This window comes from Haemaphysalis longicornis, unplaced genomic scaffold, assembly GCF_048455015.1.
Source record: "Haemaphysalis longicornis isolate Haplotype H1 unplaced genomic scaffold, Haemaphysalis longicornis Haplotype H1 scaffold_10, whole genome shotgun sequence".
Classification (NCBI taxonomy): domain Eukaryota; kingdom Metazoa; phylum Arthropoda; class Arachnida; order Ixodida; family Ixodidae; genus Haemaphysalis; species Haemaphysalis longicornis.
The window spans coordinates 123,103,730-123,120,229 of record NW_027526204.1 but is presented as its reverse complement, the minus strand read 5'-3'; the positions used below and the strand labels follow the sequence as shown (position 1 = coordinate 123,120,229).

General features: G+C 49.5%; 1 protein-coding gene across 1 annotated transcript in view; it reads right to left on the bottom strand.

Annotated features, from left to right (window-relative positions):
- The window catches only part of LOC144159219 (uncharacterized), a 69,489-nt gene that overhangs the window by 2,777 nt on the left and 50,212 nt on the right, over nt 1-16,500 (bottom strand). Inside the window, exons 4-6 of the mRNA XM_077690581.1 lie at nt 2,326-2,504; nt 1,320-1,533; nt 603-782 (exon numbers count right to left, since the gene is read on the bottom strand). Of these exons, the coding sequence (XP_077546707.1) occupies nt 603-782; nt 1,320-1,533; nt 2,326-2,504 (573 nt within the window). The remainder of the gene's footprint in view (nt 1-602; nt 783-1,319; nt 1,534-2,325; nt 2,505-16,500) is intronic.

Sequence of the window (16,500 nt, the reverse complement as noted above, 5' to 3'; positions counted from 1 at the left end):
GTTCTGGTCGGTCCCCCACACTGAGAGCGGACCGCAGGCAGGAAGAAGCTAGGTCGACTCCCCACTCTGCTGCTTTTCCATCCTTGCACGACTAGTGCAAGCTGTGTAATTTTTTTAGTAGCCCAAGAAAAACTATCACCTTTAAATGGCATAGTGAAAGGTGCGCATACGCATGTGCCCCTTGTTCTCACACTCGAGCAGGTGCGAAAGCCGGCTTCACTGTATAACACTCTATCTGCGGTGGTGCACCCTTTACAGGCGGCGCAGTTTATTCTTGGTATTTTTTTGTTAACGCCACCGGACCTAGCTCCACTGTTAAAAGTCGGCTTCCACGCTGTATAAACGTGATTGCGCGGAAGCATTCTTTACAGGCAGCTTTTTTTTATCGGATGACATGAAACCATGGTAGCCTCCTACAGCTTTCGGTGCAAACTGAAGCAACGACTGACAATATATACACCCCAAAAAACCTTTGTAACCGTTTAAAAAAGGTAAAGGTACGTGCAGAACTATTTATTGCACGAACAGCCAGCTGTGAACAAATTACCTAAAACGAAAAAAAAGTCTCACATTCCTAAAACACGTGGGCGTAGGTTTCTTACGGGTGCAGGTTTCGGGCACAGTGTCGTTCCAGGTGTGGCCACGAAGGCAGAAGAGTGTCCTGCTGTCCACCAGCGTGTCATGGAACAGGTGGTCTTTGCAGCACTTGAACTGCGCCGTCGGCCCCGTACGATGCACCAGGTAACCCAGGAGAGGCGCCGCCGGAGTTGGACAACCTATGACTGTGCAAACCATAAAATGTTTAGGTCAATAAATTAACAGAACCTTAGTAGTGCTCGCTGTTGAGTAATTTGTTTGCATCTTTGTTTTGTTGAGGTGCAAAGCACTGACACGTGGACAGACAACGTAAAGGGAAAGTAGCTGGTTTCGTCTACCTTGTCCGTTGCGTGTCAATGCTTTGCGCCTCAAAAAAGTTAACTCGATCAATTAGTCGAGTAGCCATATACAGGCCAACTATCAATAACTCCACCAAATTCGTCGATTTCCTGGTCACCATCAACTGGCGCAGTCTACATGTTTTATTAGACATACTCGTGACCTGTATGTCACTCGCTCACTGACTGGCTGACTCCCTCACTCACTCATTCACTCACTCGTTCATTCACACACTCACTCGCTCGCTCACTCACTCACTCACTCACTCACTCACTCACTCACTCACTCACTCACTCACTCACTCACTCACTCACTCACTCACTCACTCACTCACTCACTCACTCACTCACTCGAAGAGATACAGAACCTTAGTCGTCACTCACACTTATACTCGAGCAGGAACCCTCTGGCCGGCACAAAGCTCCTGGTGCGAAGGTGCACGACGAGCCTTCGGCCCGTTGAACGCAGGGTGCGCAGGCGCAGTCGCGACTCTCCACATGCGACGAAGAGACGTCGATTTTCCTCGTGAACACTGAGGGCGTCTTCTAGGCAGTCGGACTCGCGCAACCTGTCCTCTGGAAGCCCTGTCGCACTGGCCTGCAACGATAACGCCACCAGTGCGCAGGTTTGAGGGCCTTGCGTTTGTGCATATGTGCTACTCCGCGTCCCGATCATTCGTTATCCTGTAGATCTGAGAGGTTTCCTACTGTGATGTCATGAGACGTATGTGGACAACGAACACCCCATGGTGTCATGGCACCATGAAACATAGTCCATCTGTGTCCCGCGACACTACAAGACTAATGGACACTTGTCTACATACCTCGACTGTACAAGGGGTCTCTCCCCAACTGGCGTCCTTAATGCTGATTTACCAAGGAAACGGTGACGCCGCGTTAAATTTCAAAACCCTTTCCAGGGATGGCATATCCCTAGCCTCCCACCACAGTGTCACGCAGCTACAGTGTACTAAAAGAGAGAGGTGTGTCTTTCGGGGCCGATTAGGGGTGTCCCTTTTGCAATGAAAATTTCTGATCAGGAACTCCTGTTGTAATCAGCGCACCTGGTGGCCGCTGCTTACCAGTTGGTTTCAGAAGCTTTTTTTCATAAATTAATCCCTATTTATAGCCCTAAATATTCTTATTTCTTTATTTAATGATATAAAGTTTACCTGCCAAATAGATGTTTAGTTTGATTTAACAACAGATGGCGCTCGCCGCAACAGGAGTTCTCTTGAGAACGCCCGCACTCCATACAATTCTTTCATCGCAAAAGGGGCCCGCGCTCTCCACTGGTTTTTCTCCCGAACGACACACCTTACCTCCTAGTATACTGTAACGCAGCTTGCGTTCTGTGAAGAACGAAGAACACCACGTGAAGTTCGCTCACCGCGGGCGGCCTGAGCGAAATGTCGAGCACCCTCAGCGCCACAGTCTGTCCGGGCGACGCCTCGAGGAGCCAGGAGCAGTCGGAGAGCGCTGGGTAGAAGTGCGGGAAGCCCGGAGAGGACAGGTAGCCCTCTGGCGGAGACCGCACGTGCGCGCCGCACTTCTGCACCAGCGATTGCTCTGCGCACAGAAAGGGGAACAAGCGACCACGGGGCCCGTCACTCGATTGGCGTCCCACAGGGAGTCGCACGGGTTGTTACGATTTTCGGGGCCGTAGCCGCGCCTGCCACGTGTGGTACGGATGTCTCGCGAAACACTTTAGCTCTAAAGAAAATCAATTTCTGCTGTTTCGTGCGAGATATTTAATGCAATTTCTTTCGTCCACAAATACAGTGAAACAGAATATGTATATGCGAAGGAAAATTTGATATTCACTTCAAGTGCTGCCGTACGGCTACAAAGGCTACGAAGCTATAAACGGTTCTCAAAAACATTACAGTTGAAGAAAATTTTGACCTCGTCCAGGATTCATCCTCGACCAGGACGAAACCAATCCAGCTAGCTAGCTTTCCTTCGTTGCCACGGCTGGACTTCAGATGGATGTCAAATTTTCCTTCACCGAAACTTACTCCACCTTGGAGATTTACCCTAAATCTTGTCAAGAATTAGCACGTGTGCATTGTGTCTACACATACACACACAAAACCGCACGCACAGTAGCACACGCACACACAAGTTGTCGAAAAAAATTACACCATCTTCCCGTAGGGGAACCCTGAGCAGTATGCGAAACAGCCATGGGGCCGACTGAAGTTCTCATTAGTTTTCAGTTCGTCGTTTCCGTTGACGTTCAGCTTCGCGTGCCTTCGTTGTATCAGTAGCTTCTTGACGTAGTTTGAATGAGTGAAGGACATAAAGCGCGTTCGTAGCACATGCTCCCGTCTCGGTTCGTAGCGCAGTGGGAGGAGCGCCACATACCTCCCGTTGCGGCCAGAGTGTCGTGGGATCGAAACCGGGCGCCGCCTAACTATTTCTTTTTATAGTGGACTGCGCTGACGTCAGCCCAAACGCTGACGGAGCTGAAGAGACGCGCATGCGCAGTAGGGTGCGGACGGCGGACAACGACAACGAGGGAGGGAGGGACACAGCCCCGAGCATGAGATGCTTCGCATCTAATTATTGCAAAATTTTTTGGTGGATCTTAACGAATTCGTAATTATTTGTTTCTCCTTCCTCGCGAACTTGAGGCTTGCTCCCGATAAGAACGCATTTCCTCAACGTCTATTCGCGTCTGTTAACCTTTCACTCGGTTTCTAAAGATCTACGGAGCATATTTTCGCCGATATTCCCTACCTGATCCTCACGCAATGCTAAACTCGTACTTGTTCGTAAGTCCCCCAAAGCGCGTTCAGCGCGCACCTTTTCGTGCCTGGCTTTCCTACACAGCTCCCATGCCGTGAGAAAAAGCCAACCAGAGGTTGCGCGTTGCGCGGACAAGTTAGATTCTTCAACGTGCCTCGCGGCGAAGAGAACTATGCGCATTGCCGCCAAGGTTCTGAACTAGGAAAAAAAATTAAAGCTATGGTATTTTTCAGGGGCTTTCGCTGACCCCCTGAAGTCACTTAGCAGAGCACTTAGAGTACGCGAACCACTATTTCGTCACCGCTGACCTCAAGTATGATAGCTGCTTTCTAAGTGTGCACTGATTTTTACGCATTGTTTAAAGTTAAAACCATTAAAAAGTTAAACACTAACATGACAACTATTAGTTGTCGCCACTGCCGACGACCGCGTTCGCTCTGACATTAGGCTAAGCAGTAACCCTTGATTTCAAAGAAATGCAATTTTTTTAAAGTTAAAAAAGTCGCATATAGCACGGGCTATTTGCAGTGCATTTCATTATTAACACAATTTGAAGCTTTTTTCTCTGCCTCCTCAATTTTGGAAATTATTAACGCTTATTAAAGATTCGACTTCTCTCAAGGTAAAAGCACTTTTCTGGCTTCACTGCATAACACGAGTTGTAAGATCAAGGCGTGCAAGCAGCTAGAACACGCAAAATATCAGTAAAGCGTGTCGTGTTAACTTGTATGACACTCCCTCTCGGCAATGTAATTTAAAACTGCACTGCCCTCATTTCATCTCAAGACGTCATTTCTTCCGTATCGAAACACCGAGAACAAGGCGCTGCGGCACCCGAGTGCCCGGATTCTATTTCCGGTAGCGGCGTATTTGCTTTTCTTGCGTAAATAACACTAAAAACTGCCGTTTCTACAAGATTTCTGGGCACGTTAAAGATCCCCTAGTGGTCTGAATAGATACTTAGCCCTCCACTTCGATTGATTGATTGCAGGGTTTAACGCGCCGACGCTACACATGCGATGAGGTGCGCCGTAGTGGATGCCTCCGGATTAGTTTTAACCACCTGGGGATCTTTAAAGTTCACCGAAATCTCGTACACATGTACAGGCGCCGTCAAAAGTAATTGGAGCACGGGAGCTGTGGCCGAACCGCATCGGAGCGCCGTGTAGCTGCACCGGCGGTAAACGAAAGGAGCAGAACACGCATGCACGCCTGCCGACGGTGATAGCCCATCTATACTTCTCAACACATTTCTTTTAACGCGGCTTCGAGTGAATTATTCGCAGCATACTGGTCTCGGCGATGGCGCTGATAGCAGAGGTGGTATCTGGCAGCGTCGCTCAGACACTTTCAGCACCCGCGAGCTGCTGGAGAAGCGTCGTAATCGCGAGGGTCTGAAATGACAATGTTTCTTTTCTAATATGTTCAGGTGGGTATGCTATCAGCAGTTTAGCCAAGACCAGTATGCTACGAATAGTTTGCTCTAGGCCGCGTTAAAAGAAGTGGGTTGAGGAGTATAGATGGGCTACCACTGTCGGCAGGCGCGCATGCGTGTTCTGCTCCTTTCATTTACCGCCAGTGCAGCTACACGGCGCTCCTATTAGGTTCGGCCGCAGCTCCCGTGCTCCATTTACTTTTGACTGCACCTGTACAGCGGCCATCTAAAAAGCGGCGGCCGCGGCCGGGAATCGAACCCGCGTCCTCGTGCTCGGCAGCACAACGCCATAGCCACTGATCCACCGCGGCGGGTCCCTCCATGCACTACAAAACGCCTGAACGCCCAGATGTAGCGTCGGCTCGTGAAACCTTTATTTCACCCTTTGAAAACACCGAGTAACGCTTCCAAAATGCGTTAGCCATACTATTCAGATGTATACGAATCGCTCTTTACCTCGAATTCCTCCCCCTTGAATAAACACTAGACGTTACCCAGCAGTTACGGTCTGTTCGTTCTCTCGCGAAAACTACCAACCTGTGCACCAGCATTTGACGCCACACGTGTTTTAGGCAGCGGTCACGACCAAGGGAAACGAGAGATTTGTGAGGCCTTCCATGTTCACAGGGAGGCAGATAACTGTATCAGCGTGCCTCCCATCGCTCTTACGGCAAAAGAGCTAAGCTTCTTGCAAGGGCGCATGCGCGTGACGTGGCTTGGTAGTGTGGGGTGGCACGCATGTGTGACTGCATGTTGTTTCAGCTCATTTTGTACGTTTTTTTTTCTTTTTAGCCTTGTCTGTTAGCGTTATCATATATTACGTGTCACAAATAAAGCTATTCAGTTGAAGTCTAGCGATTGTCCCCTGGTCCCTGTCTTTTTTCGCTGGTAAAATGGTTCTAAGTCAATACCAACTAGCCTAACTTTCAGCCTTACCAATCTGAAATACGGGGTTGCTTAAAGAGCAGGATCGTTCACGTGATCGAATACGCTGAATGCGTACACGGCCAACGGCAATTGTGAGTCAGGGCGCCGCGAAAAACAGGAAACCACCTCACGGGCTTCGTGACACATCGCCCGTTGCGCGAGCAAGCGCCAAAGAAACACCGCAAATCCAAAACAGATCCGTGACTGGCACGAGGCCGAGAAGCTCTGTCCCTTGTGCTCCCGCCAGACTTGGCGGGAATGAATCACCGTTTGCCGCATGCAGTCGTAAACAAATCAAACCGCACGCAGCCACCACACCTCCGCTCCGACCGGGCTGTTTCGATCGGCATAGCGGTCCTTCCATGCCTTTCAAACCACGGTTACCGCGACGAGAATCTATACGACAAGTTCGGGGTGGAGGAAAGGATAGACTAATTTCGAGCGTCTAAACTTAACTTTGAACCGTCGGCGCAAGTTTCGTAGTACATTTGAACATCGTTATAACGAACACTGATATAGCGAATTGTCGGCTATAGCGAACTAAATGCAGACTTTGGTTGGTCTGCTTCATTTCAATGACACATATTATTTTTATAACGAAAGTGAAACAGGTAAGCGCGCGCCCTATCGGATATAACGAAGAAATATTTGAGCAGTAGGCTGACAAGCTACTTGGAAAAACTCGCAGCGTCCAAAACTCCAGAAGTAGACACGGCTCCTTTGTTCGTGGACACTGTGGAAAACTTCATCCTGCTGCGAATAGTTAACAGACAACGATCCCATCCTTCCTCGAAAAAAATACGAAATGTTTTGTCTAATGAACTTTATTCTGTTGTAATTTTCCCGTTCCATCTTCTGGTTCACTGAGCTTGAAATGCTACAAGGAGGAAGATAAGGGTTACCCTGTTTATAGTTGGTTCGAAGATTAAAATAATGCGTTTTTGTATCAAGGATTTTTGCGAGAGCCAGAATACCGATTGGTTTGAGCCCATTTTTAGCTCTACTGTTACAACGAATATCGGATATAGCGAACTAAATCGCTCTCCCAATACTACTTCGTTATAACGAGGGTCGACTGTATAATACATGTGCTGCACGAGCGTTTGAAACGACATTTGAGTCAAATGGCTTTCGAAATTTCAAACGCCATTCGAACTGGAAGGAGTTCCGCCGATCTACACGACACTTCTCGAAGGCATTTGAAACCTTCCGCGTTCGCCCGCCGTTTCGGTGTCACCACTACTGCCCTGTGTCGTTGTTGACCAAAATTTAATCTCAGAGTTAGAATGGGTAAAAAAAAAAGATACAACCGTTAGTGATCATATTGATAAGAATCCACAGGGGCACACAAAAGTTTCTTTTTGTTTCGCACCACCGGTGTTGAGAGTTCCAAGTTACCGTGTAATCGTAGAGCGAGTGACACAGGACAAAAACAAGGGAAACATTACGAAGATCGTGCACTTTGCACACCAAGTTTTACTCGTAGATAATAATTTTTGTAATTACGGCACGCAGAAACTGCGCCCGATAGTACGACCTTTCGCGTTTCAAAGGCCTTTGAGAAGCTCAAAGGTCGTTGGTGGTGCTCCTTCGACTCAAATGAAATTTTAGCCAAAGGCCTTTGAAAACCGTCGTGTAACAGCACGAAGGTGTCATTTGAGTCAAATGACATTCGACTCAAACGCCCTGGAAACGCTCGTGTAGCACGAGTATAAGCAAGTTAAAGTTTGGTTTTAGGAAAGACCGCGCGGTTGTTCCAAGAAATAAGCGAGGGATTTTACGCACGAATGCCTCTTCTTTCTCCCTCTAAGCAGCGCGTTTTTCACGTCCCAGCCAGCGGCGACCGTTTTCAAGCAGTTGGCGACACAGCTGCGACAAGCGGGACTATATAACGGGCACCGACGAGGTATACCTTTGCGGCAAGTGCATGCGCACGGTTTCAGCTGTTCACGCCGCCGGATCTGACGGCCGCGCGCGCGGACCTGATGCCAGAAAATTTTCGGTTTCCAGAACCAGCTCCTTTCAAAAGCGAAGCATTTCTCACTGATGGCGTCTGCAACGCAGAAACGCCCTGCAGGAAAGCCAACTTTCTCTGTCGATGTTGGTGAATGACCGTGGGTGAAGTGAAAGGAAAAAAAAAATCCCAGGCCATCTCCACTAACGTGACACCTGGGGAAGGGCGAAGCACGCAGTGTATAAGTGTATTCTTGGCGCCTTGGCGTTTTTGCCCACGGAGATTAAACCGTGACATGAAACCTGGGGAGGGGCGAAGCACGCAGTATATAAGTGTATTCTTGGCGCCTTGCCGTTTTTGCACACAAAGATGAAACCGTTGGGGGTAGAGGTATGCAGCTTTGCTGTAAGTCTCGTGTCTTTGAAGGACGAAGCGTTCTAATTTCTAGCGCGAGGCGTTGGAAAACGAGTGTCCCGGTGTTTTAGCACTATGACCACATGATGGTACGACGACATGAGACGACGACGACGACATGAGACGCCGACAGCCCGAGCCCATAAGGGGCGTCGCCCCTAAAACCAACGTGGCTGCCTCGCGTTATGAAGCCGGTGTCTATCCGATTGCTCCAATTCGACATGATCGAAACTCAGTCGAAGCTCAGACGAAAACCAAAGAATACGTCAGAAGAAAGCTTCGCGTTCAACCATGGTCGTTGTTAGACGGAGAGGTGCATGACTTTTAAGCGTGCCCGCGTTTGCCCTGGAATTCAGTATTTTGAATCGTCGGTGCAACGGCAGTTGTGTTATGCCTTAGTAACGAGGCTGTTTTTTTAAAGCGACGCTCTATGTGGATAGTCGAAATAAAGATCCGGCGGTCCCGTGTACGCATAAAACTCCTCCGGCACAACCCCGTGCGCACGCGCGAAAAATCCAGGTTGTGGAAGAGTTGGAAGTCAGGGGAAACGGGATCGCCGGAGGGCGAGAGGACAGGACATACAAGCCAAACTTCCCGTCTTTAGGTAACCCAAGAAAAACTATCGTTTTTTTCGTTTTTTTTTTCTTTTTCAATAAACACAAGATGGAGGCACACATGTCCACGTCTCGTATTCCTATGCACTGGAAATACAGGAAGCGGAATAATCATCTAGACAACGACTGTACCTTCCCAAAAGCACGAACGCCCGTGACCATAGGGCGCTGTGGCAGGCTGATCACACCGGTGTGCGCCGAGTGCGTCCGCGTGGTCGATACCTGTGCGCGCAGCGAAGGGGGGCGGGGGAGGCGCGTCTTAATCCTTCCGGATCGTATAACGGGGGGCCGTGTGTACCCACGGGATTTGGCTACGGCTATACACGGGCGCGCTGCCTGATTAACGGCGCGCTCGTTCACCGGCGCTGTAGCTCGAGGACGGCCGTTGGACGGCGACGACGACGATGACGACGCGTTCCCCGGCGCCCGTCTGTCGGCGGCCCTAATGAACGAAGCCCATCTGCGGTGCCGTTATGCAGAAGAGGGCCCCGGGTACGCGCAGCTCGTGGCATGATCCCGAGAATAAACTCTACTCGCACGGTCCCCTTACGTCATCGTGCACGAGTCGTCCCCCGCCACTTTCGACTTTTACTTCTTCCTGTGTGGTTCGAAGCACGCATGCAGTATGCCCCAGGGTTTTTAGAATGTGCTCAAGAGTGGCGTAAAGGCGTGTTCTTATCGCGAATAACCCTGCTTTATAGCTGAAGGCTCCTTCTGGCAAGGTGATGTCACAGCTCGGTACCCCTAAACAGGACCGTGACAAGAAGCCGAGTTCTGAAAGCGGGAGGATCGTGAGAAAGGAAGCTGGGCTCTCACTTTGTGTTACCGAACACGACCGAAGGACCCGCTGTTGAGAGCTACAGGATCATGTTCTTGCCGTTTTAAACCGAGACGGAAAATCGAACCCTGAGCTACGCCTCTTTCCTGCCGCAGTTTTTTAGGGGCTGGGGCTGTTGGCGTCTCCTGTCGTCGTCGTAATCGTCGTCTCATGTAGTCACGGTACTGAAACACCGGGACACTCGTTTACGCCTCGTGCTAGAACGTAGCGCGCACTAAAAAACACCGGGACATTCGTTTACGCCTCGCACTAGAACGCTTTGTGATTCAAAGACACGAGACTTTTAAAGCAAATCTGTACACCCGTATTTGGCCACAAACCCCCTCAGGACTATAATCCTCTAACTCTTCTTCTCGCCAGTACCCCTATAACCGCTAGTTTCCAACCCATGCGATTACTCGGAATCCCAATCGGACACAAAAATAGCCCGTCAATATGACTACAACAACTCAAACCTAAATGGAAAACAATTCAACATGCCATACGTCGCCTGTCGAACAAATTTGGTGGAGCAAGCCAGAAGGCGACCCAAACATTAGCACAAGCTGTCGCCATTGGTACTATAACTTACGCAGCCCAATCCTACGACCTTGACAAAACGCACATGAGAATACTTCAAAATCTGCACAGAGCCACCCTTCGCACCATCAGTGGACTACCCAAACATACTCGTCTTGAGAACCTGCAAGCTGCAGTTGCTCTTCCCCCTTTGGAAAATATCATTCAAGAGCAAGTACATCAATCCCTTCATAAACGCTCATTAACTCATCAAGGTGTCTCCATCATCGCCTGGGACAATCTGAAGCCGTTACAACCCAACGACATCCCACCGCCTTTTGCTCCCTGGAACCGCCCTTCTGTCACGGAATCTACAGCCACCCATCCCGTCCCGCGTAACGCCCACCCCGTCCGCGCAGCCCGCATCAACGACCTCCGGAACAGTAAACGCCCCCAAGAAATTGATATTTATTTACACCGACGCAAGCATAGCTAATCCACTAGTTGGCATCGCATGGGCATCACCTGATCTCCCCTACATCCAAGGCAAACGAACCCTTAATATTCCATGTGCTACCATTCTGGAAGCGGAACTCCATGCCATCATTCAAGCCATCGACTTCCTCATGTTCGACTTTCACTCCTCCGTCCCTTCACAAATACGCATCCTGACGGACTCATTCGAAGCCCTAAAGACACTAGAAAGTCCCACATTGACCAATCCCATTGTCAACAAAATCCTGCATCAGATCTCCATCCTAAAATCTAGCGGCATCCATCTTCGCATCGACTGGTCGCCTGGACACGAGGAGTCCTCACCGGGGAACCAGGCAGCTCACTCGGCTGCACGGGAGCGTATAACCTCCAGTCCTCCGCTGCTACCCGACTTGGCTCCTCCGCCTCCTGAGTCATTACCGCCAGCCATACAGATTCTACGGTACAAAAAAGGCAAAAAAGACCGCCTCAAGACCCTCACTCCAACCGGCTTTTTATCTGCTCTACCCCGGCTCCCAAGAACAGCCGAAATTTTTATGAACAAATATTTTGCAAATGCTAGCTTAACCCCAGAGACATTCCGTAAATGGTACACCCCATCCCTGCCTCCTCGATGTCCCTTCTGCGCCTCCCTCACACCCGCCAATCTCCAGCACCTAATTTGGCATTGTCCGAAATTTACGCGTTACAGAAACTTCAAGCCTCCTCCAAATGCCTCCTCCTCATACATCGACCCTCGAACACTGGAACCCTCCACGCTGACTTTAATTGCGCACTCTAGAAAGCGGTCTAGCGCGAGCAGTTTAGAGCCGTGAGCCTGCTCTCCTCACCCCACGTGGCCTCTTCCGCCTTCGTAAGGAGCCAACCAGCTTCAACTTGAACGGTTTATTTTCAAGATGTCCCAAGCCTCGAATATCGCACCCTCTACTCCCACTTCCCCCACTTGACCTAGCGTCTTCCTTATGTAATAAAGGCTATCTCCTTTATTATAGCCTTTATTAAAGGCTATCTCCTTTATCTCCCCAGCGGTTCCATCTCCGCGGGCAAAAACACCCAGGCGCCAAAAATACACTTATACACTGCATGCCTCGCCCCACCCCTCCCCCCATGTTTCAGGTTAATGGAGATGGCCCACGATTTTACTGAAAAATAATAAATGCAAGCCTTCTATTGTAAGGACCACACCTTCCTCCACCCGCTTCCCCCACATCATCATTATCATCATCGTCGTAGTCACCACCTCAGCCATCATCAAGGTAATCATCATCCCTAAACGGAACAAGACCAAGGGATCTCCCTTCGATGGACTCACTGCACCTATCTCATTTTGCCCTATCCTGTCAGATGTAGCACTTGGCGCCATTATTCTAGTGCTAGCTTTGATCCCATTATCAAGGCGCTAAGTTTAAAATTTTACACCATCTTCCCGCGAGGGGAACCATGGGTAGATGCGACGCATCGTGGGGTTTCCGTTGCGTTTCCGTTATGTTGTTTCCATTTAGCGTGTCAATTTGCTGTTGTTTCCATTATATTACGTACGGTTGCGCCGACCATCGCGATAGCAGGCCTGTTAGTCTGCATTCAAATCATCGGTGGTCATCGGATGTCATTGGAGCGGCGGAACGACTGAGCTGAGCGGCGCAGTTACCGCGTTTATGTGTACCGCGCGTTAACGGTGTGAGCAGCGCATGCGCATGTGTTAGATGTTTAACCAAACGCTAACGCGCGCTGACGCACAGCTGGCACGGCGACGGGAGCGAGCGCTAACACGCAGATGGCGCTGCAGTTAGAGCGGCGTTAGCGCGCAGCTGGCGCGGCGAGGAGAATGGGGGAGGGATGCGGACTTCGGACGACGGAAGACGCCGGAGGGACAAGGCGAGTTAAAGAGATGCACCGCATCTAAAAAAATGGGGTTTATTCCTCTGTCATAGGAATCAGTAAAACACGAAAGTGAAATGTGCAGCGAAATCTGCAGCTGAGCATGATTTGCGGGTCGGCGGCTGTCTCGTGGGTGTGCTTGGCGAGCAGCGTCCTACGTCCTGCTGGCGGGTCGCTTCGGCAAAGGTGTACTGGCGTCATTTCCGTGACGGATATGACGTCAGTGAAATCTTGGTGTATCCCGGCATACTACACTTTCGTGTTGAAATATAAAACCTGGAAACGAACATCCCTAAGTATAACGTACTCTTTTGTACTAAAAGTTGCTTTCCCGCAAGAAGACTCTTTGTTCCGGGGTGCACCCTTTACAGGCCGCTTGCTTCATTGTACTGGCGTCATTTCCGTGACGGATATGACGTCAGCGAAATCTTGGTGTATCCGGGAATAAAACACTTTCGTGTTAAAATACTTTCCGCAATCAGTGCGGCGTGGGTTCGGGCCACCAACAATTTTTTCCTCGAACTCCTTTGCTGAATGCATACATTTCTTTCTGTGAACTTGTCTTGTGAATCTAAACCTATACAGCCACGAATTTCGGGGAAGGTTTCAGAAGCATTTCTTGTTGACGGTAGTCCGTAAGTATAGGCGACGAACTCGATGTTTGGAGTCCCTGTTACGGGCGTCACTGTCGGCTGAGTTTCGTTGCCGTCGTATCGAGCATACAAAGGCCGGGCTTAGTAAGGGTGGAGTCCTAACGCATTACTAACTTAGGCGTTCTTGACGCATTGCTAGCTCGTGAACCTTGCAGCTGTAAGCGAACTAGAACGAATGCGTTGTCGACGCAGTACGTTTACTCCTCTGCGGCCACATTTAAAATAACAAGCCGCTGACGAGAGTTGCGCTTCCGGCGCCAGAAGTCTCGCGGCCGCCCCGACGTCGCGAGATGTGTTCAGTTTGTCCGTAGCCTATTGTGCAGGAAAACTTGGTTTATCACCTTAGTACCCTTATCACGGTTCCATCTTTCCCTTATCGCCCTTTAACTAAAAAAATGGCCTCGCCGTGCTCTTAACTTCAAAGGCAAGTCGTTCAGAGCTGCCCCACTTGGTTGGCGTTTTTTGAAATAGCCAAGAAATCACTCCGAAGATTGAAGGGACACAAGACAAGTGCTGCGTTTTAACCACAAACAAATGAAAATTCTTCGGAACGTCGATTTTTAATTCTGAAGCGACGAGGCGCTGATCGCCCGGCGTTGAACGTGACTTAGGCTGCGACAATAGACGCTACATTATTTTTGTTGGTGGTGCATGGTGGTGGTGTTGTTGCTGCTTTTGTTGTTGTTGTAGTTGCAAAGGTACATATGGATTGGGGGGCCATCACGGCGCGTCGGGAGACTTTCGCGGTACAAAGCGTTCGCGTCTGTGCGGGGTCGCTCTGTCCCCGATTGGGTCCGCTATTGTTGACTGACGCTGCGAGTCATAGATGCGCTGGAAAGAGCAGCGCTCTAGGCTACTTGGGGGCCGCCGGCCAAAACCGTGCCCGTCAGGATGACCTGTCTGTTCTCTTCTTGACAAGGGCTCCACGATTGGGGGGTTGCTAAAAATAACGTCTCTCCCCTCCTCTCACACCAGCACATTCATCACTCCCCAGGGCATTTGTACGTGTTATTTTTCCCGCCCAAAATGATTGGGGGTGCAGTAGCGGACTGCCTTAAAACAAGAATCAGCTAAGCGCTGAACAGGGTCACATTGGTTTTCGTTTTGAAAGTTCTACCGGCAAATGGCAACCTTTGAGAACAGAACTTTCGATAAATAAACCAGATTACGTCAGTTACTTCGCGGCTCACATGAGGAGGTTGAATTGAAGGTTTACAGACGCTCAGCTATCAGAAGTACAGATATAAGCTCCCCTAAATGCAACTTATCCCTGGGGTAAAAGACAATTCGTCACAATTCTCTGCGCTACGTTAAAACCCACTTTATGCCGAGGGATGAAGAAACGTTGCTTTTCGGAGCGCTTTCACGGCTCATTTAGGTTTGAAGAGCAAATGACCCTCGAAAATCGCATTCGACCACTTTCCTCGTTTTATTGCCGGGATGTATTAGGCAGGAGACCGCTCTTGTTCCTATACACTAAGAAAGCGATGCCGAAACCATCCAGGCCGCTTTTTGTGTTTTTTTTTTTTTGTTCTTTGGTTGCCTCTATCTCCGTACGACCAATTTAGACGCAAATAGAGATATACAAACCAGTTTAAGAAGCAACAAAGCCAATTTTTTACAACCTCAAATGCCTATAAATACCCTTTCACTAACGCATGTCGGCTCTCTATTTTGTGTTGCTTATTTTTTTTTGCTTACTAACGCAATTCACGAAATATTCGTAACCACGACAAGACAATAACACGCATTCAATTTTTTTCTTTCTTTCTTTTTGATTCCCCTCTCTAAACTTGCTGCAAGGTTGACAGCAAGACAACCAAGCTTCCAAGCTTTAGGTCTCCTCTATTTGCAAATTGGCACTAATAAGTCCTGAAAATACATTGTATGAGCAGATGGAATCCTTGCTTCGCGACGATGAACAATTCGTCTAGAAACTAATCTCCTAACTAAAGCATCATAGAAGCTAAATTTCTAAACAACGCATTGTACAGGAAAAGCTCGTTAATTGTTTGTTTGTTTGTTTGTTTGTTTGTTTGTTTGTTTGTTTGTTTGTTTGTTTGTTTGTATGTCTTTATTCGCATCTTGAACAAACGTACATGACGCTGGGAGCTCGAACTCGAATTCGAACTCGAAGGGGACCATAAAACTGTTCGAATTAAGGGGAGTTCGAATTAGCGGGCGGGCGCCAGAATGAATGGCAATCGCGCAACACTGCGCGGGCAGAACACAAAGAGGCCACATCTGGACTCGTTATAGCGAATTAGGAGGTACTAAACGTTTGTGGAAGGCGATTTCGTAAGTAATGTTTCGTAAATAATAATAGCATGCGACGGAGCACTGGCGCCTAGAGTTCCTGTATGTAGCTCCCCTAGAGCAGAGTTGCGCGTCCATCCGCCGTCTTGAGTTCCAGGTCGTGTGGGAAAGCTACCTTTCTCGTACGTAGGCCGCCGCGCCAGCGGCAGCGGCGAGGAGGAGCGGCGAGAAGCGGCCGGACAATATATGGCGCACGATAGTCGGCTGCTTATCAGCTGACCGGCCACCGCTTCTGCAAGCGCGGACGCTCAGTGGAGCAGAACTGACTGAATACAGGGTTTTGTGCGCAGCACTGAAAACGGGCTTTCCTGTCGAACTGATTGATTGATTGTAGGGTTTAACGCGCCGACGCAACGCAGGCGATGAGGCGCGCCGCAGTGGAGGGCTCCGGATTAATTTTGACCACCTGGGGATCTTTATCGTGCGCCGAAATCTCGTACACACGGGCGTTTTTGCTTTTCGCCTCCATCAGAAAAGCGGCTGCCGCGGCCGGGAATCGAACCCGCGACCTTGTGCTCAGCAGCGCAACGCCTTAGCCACTGAGCCACCGCGGCGGGTTTTCCTGTCGAACTGGAACTCGCGGCATGTGGCAATCAGACGCGCAACTCTTGCGCTAAGCGATATACAGGAACTCTACTGGCGCCAGTGGCGCGGCGCCCTCTCTAGACGCGAAATAAGCTGTTGCCGGAGCGTAGCGTGCACGCCACGCTGTTGTTTTTCTGTTTCGTTGTTTTGCATCTCAAGTAAATTTGGTTTGGTTTGGATTTGCAACGCATTGTAATCACTCTGGGC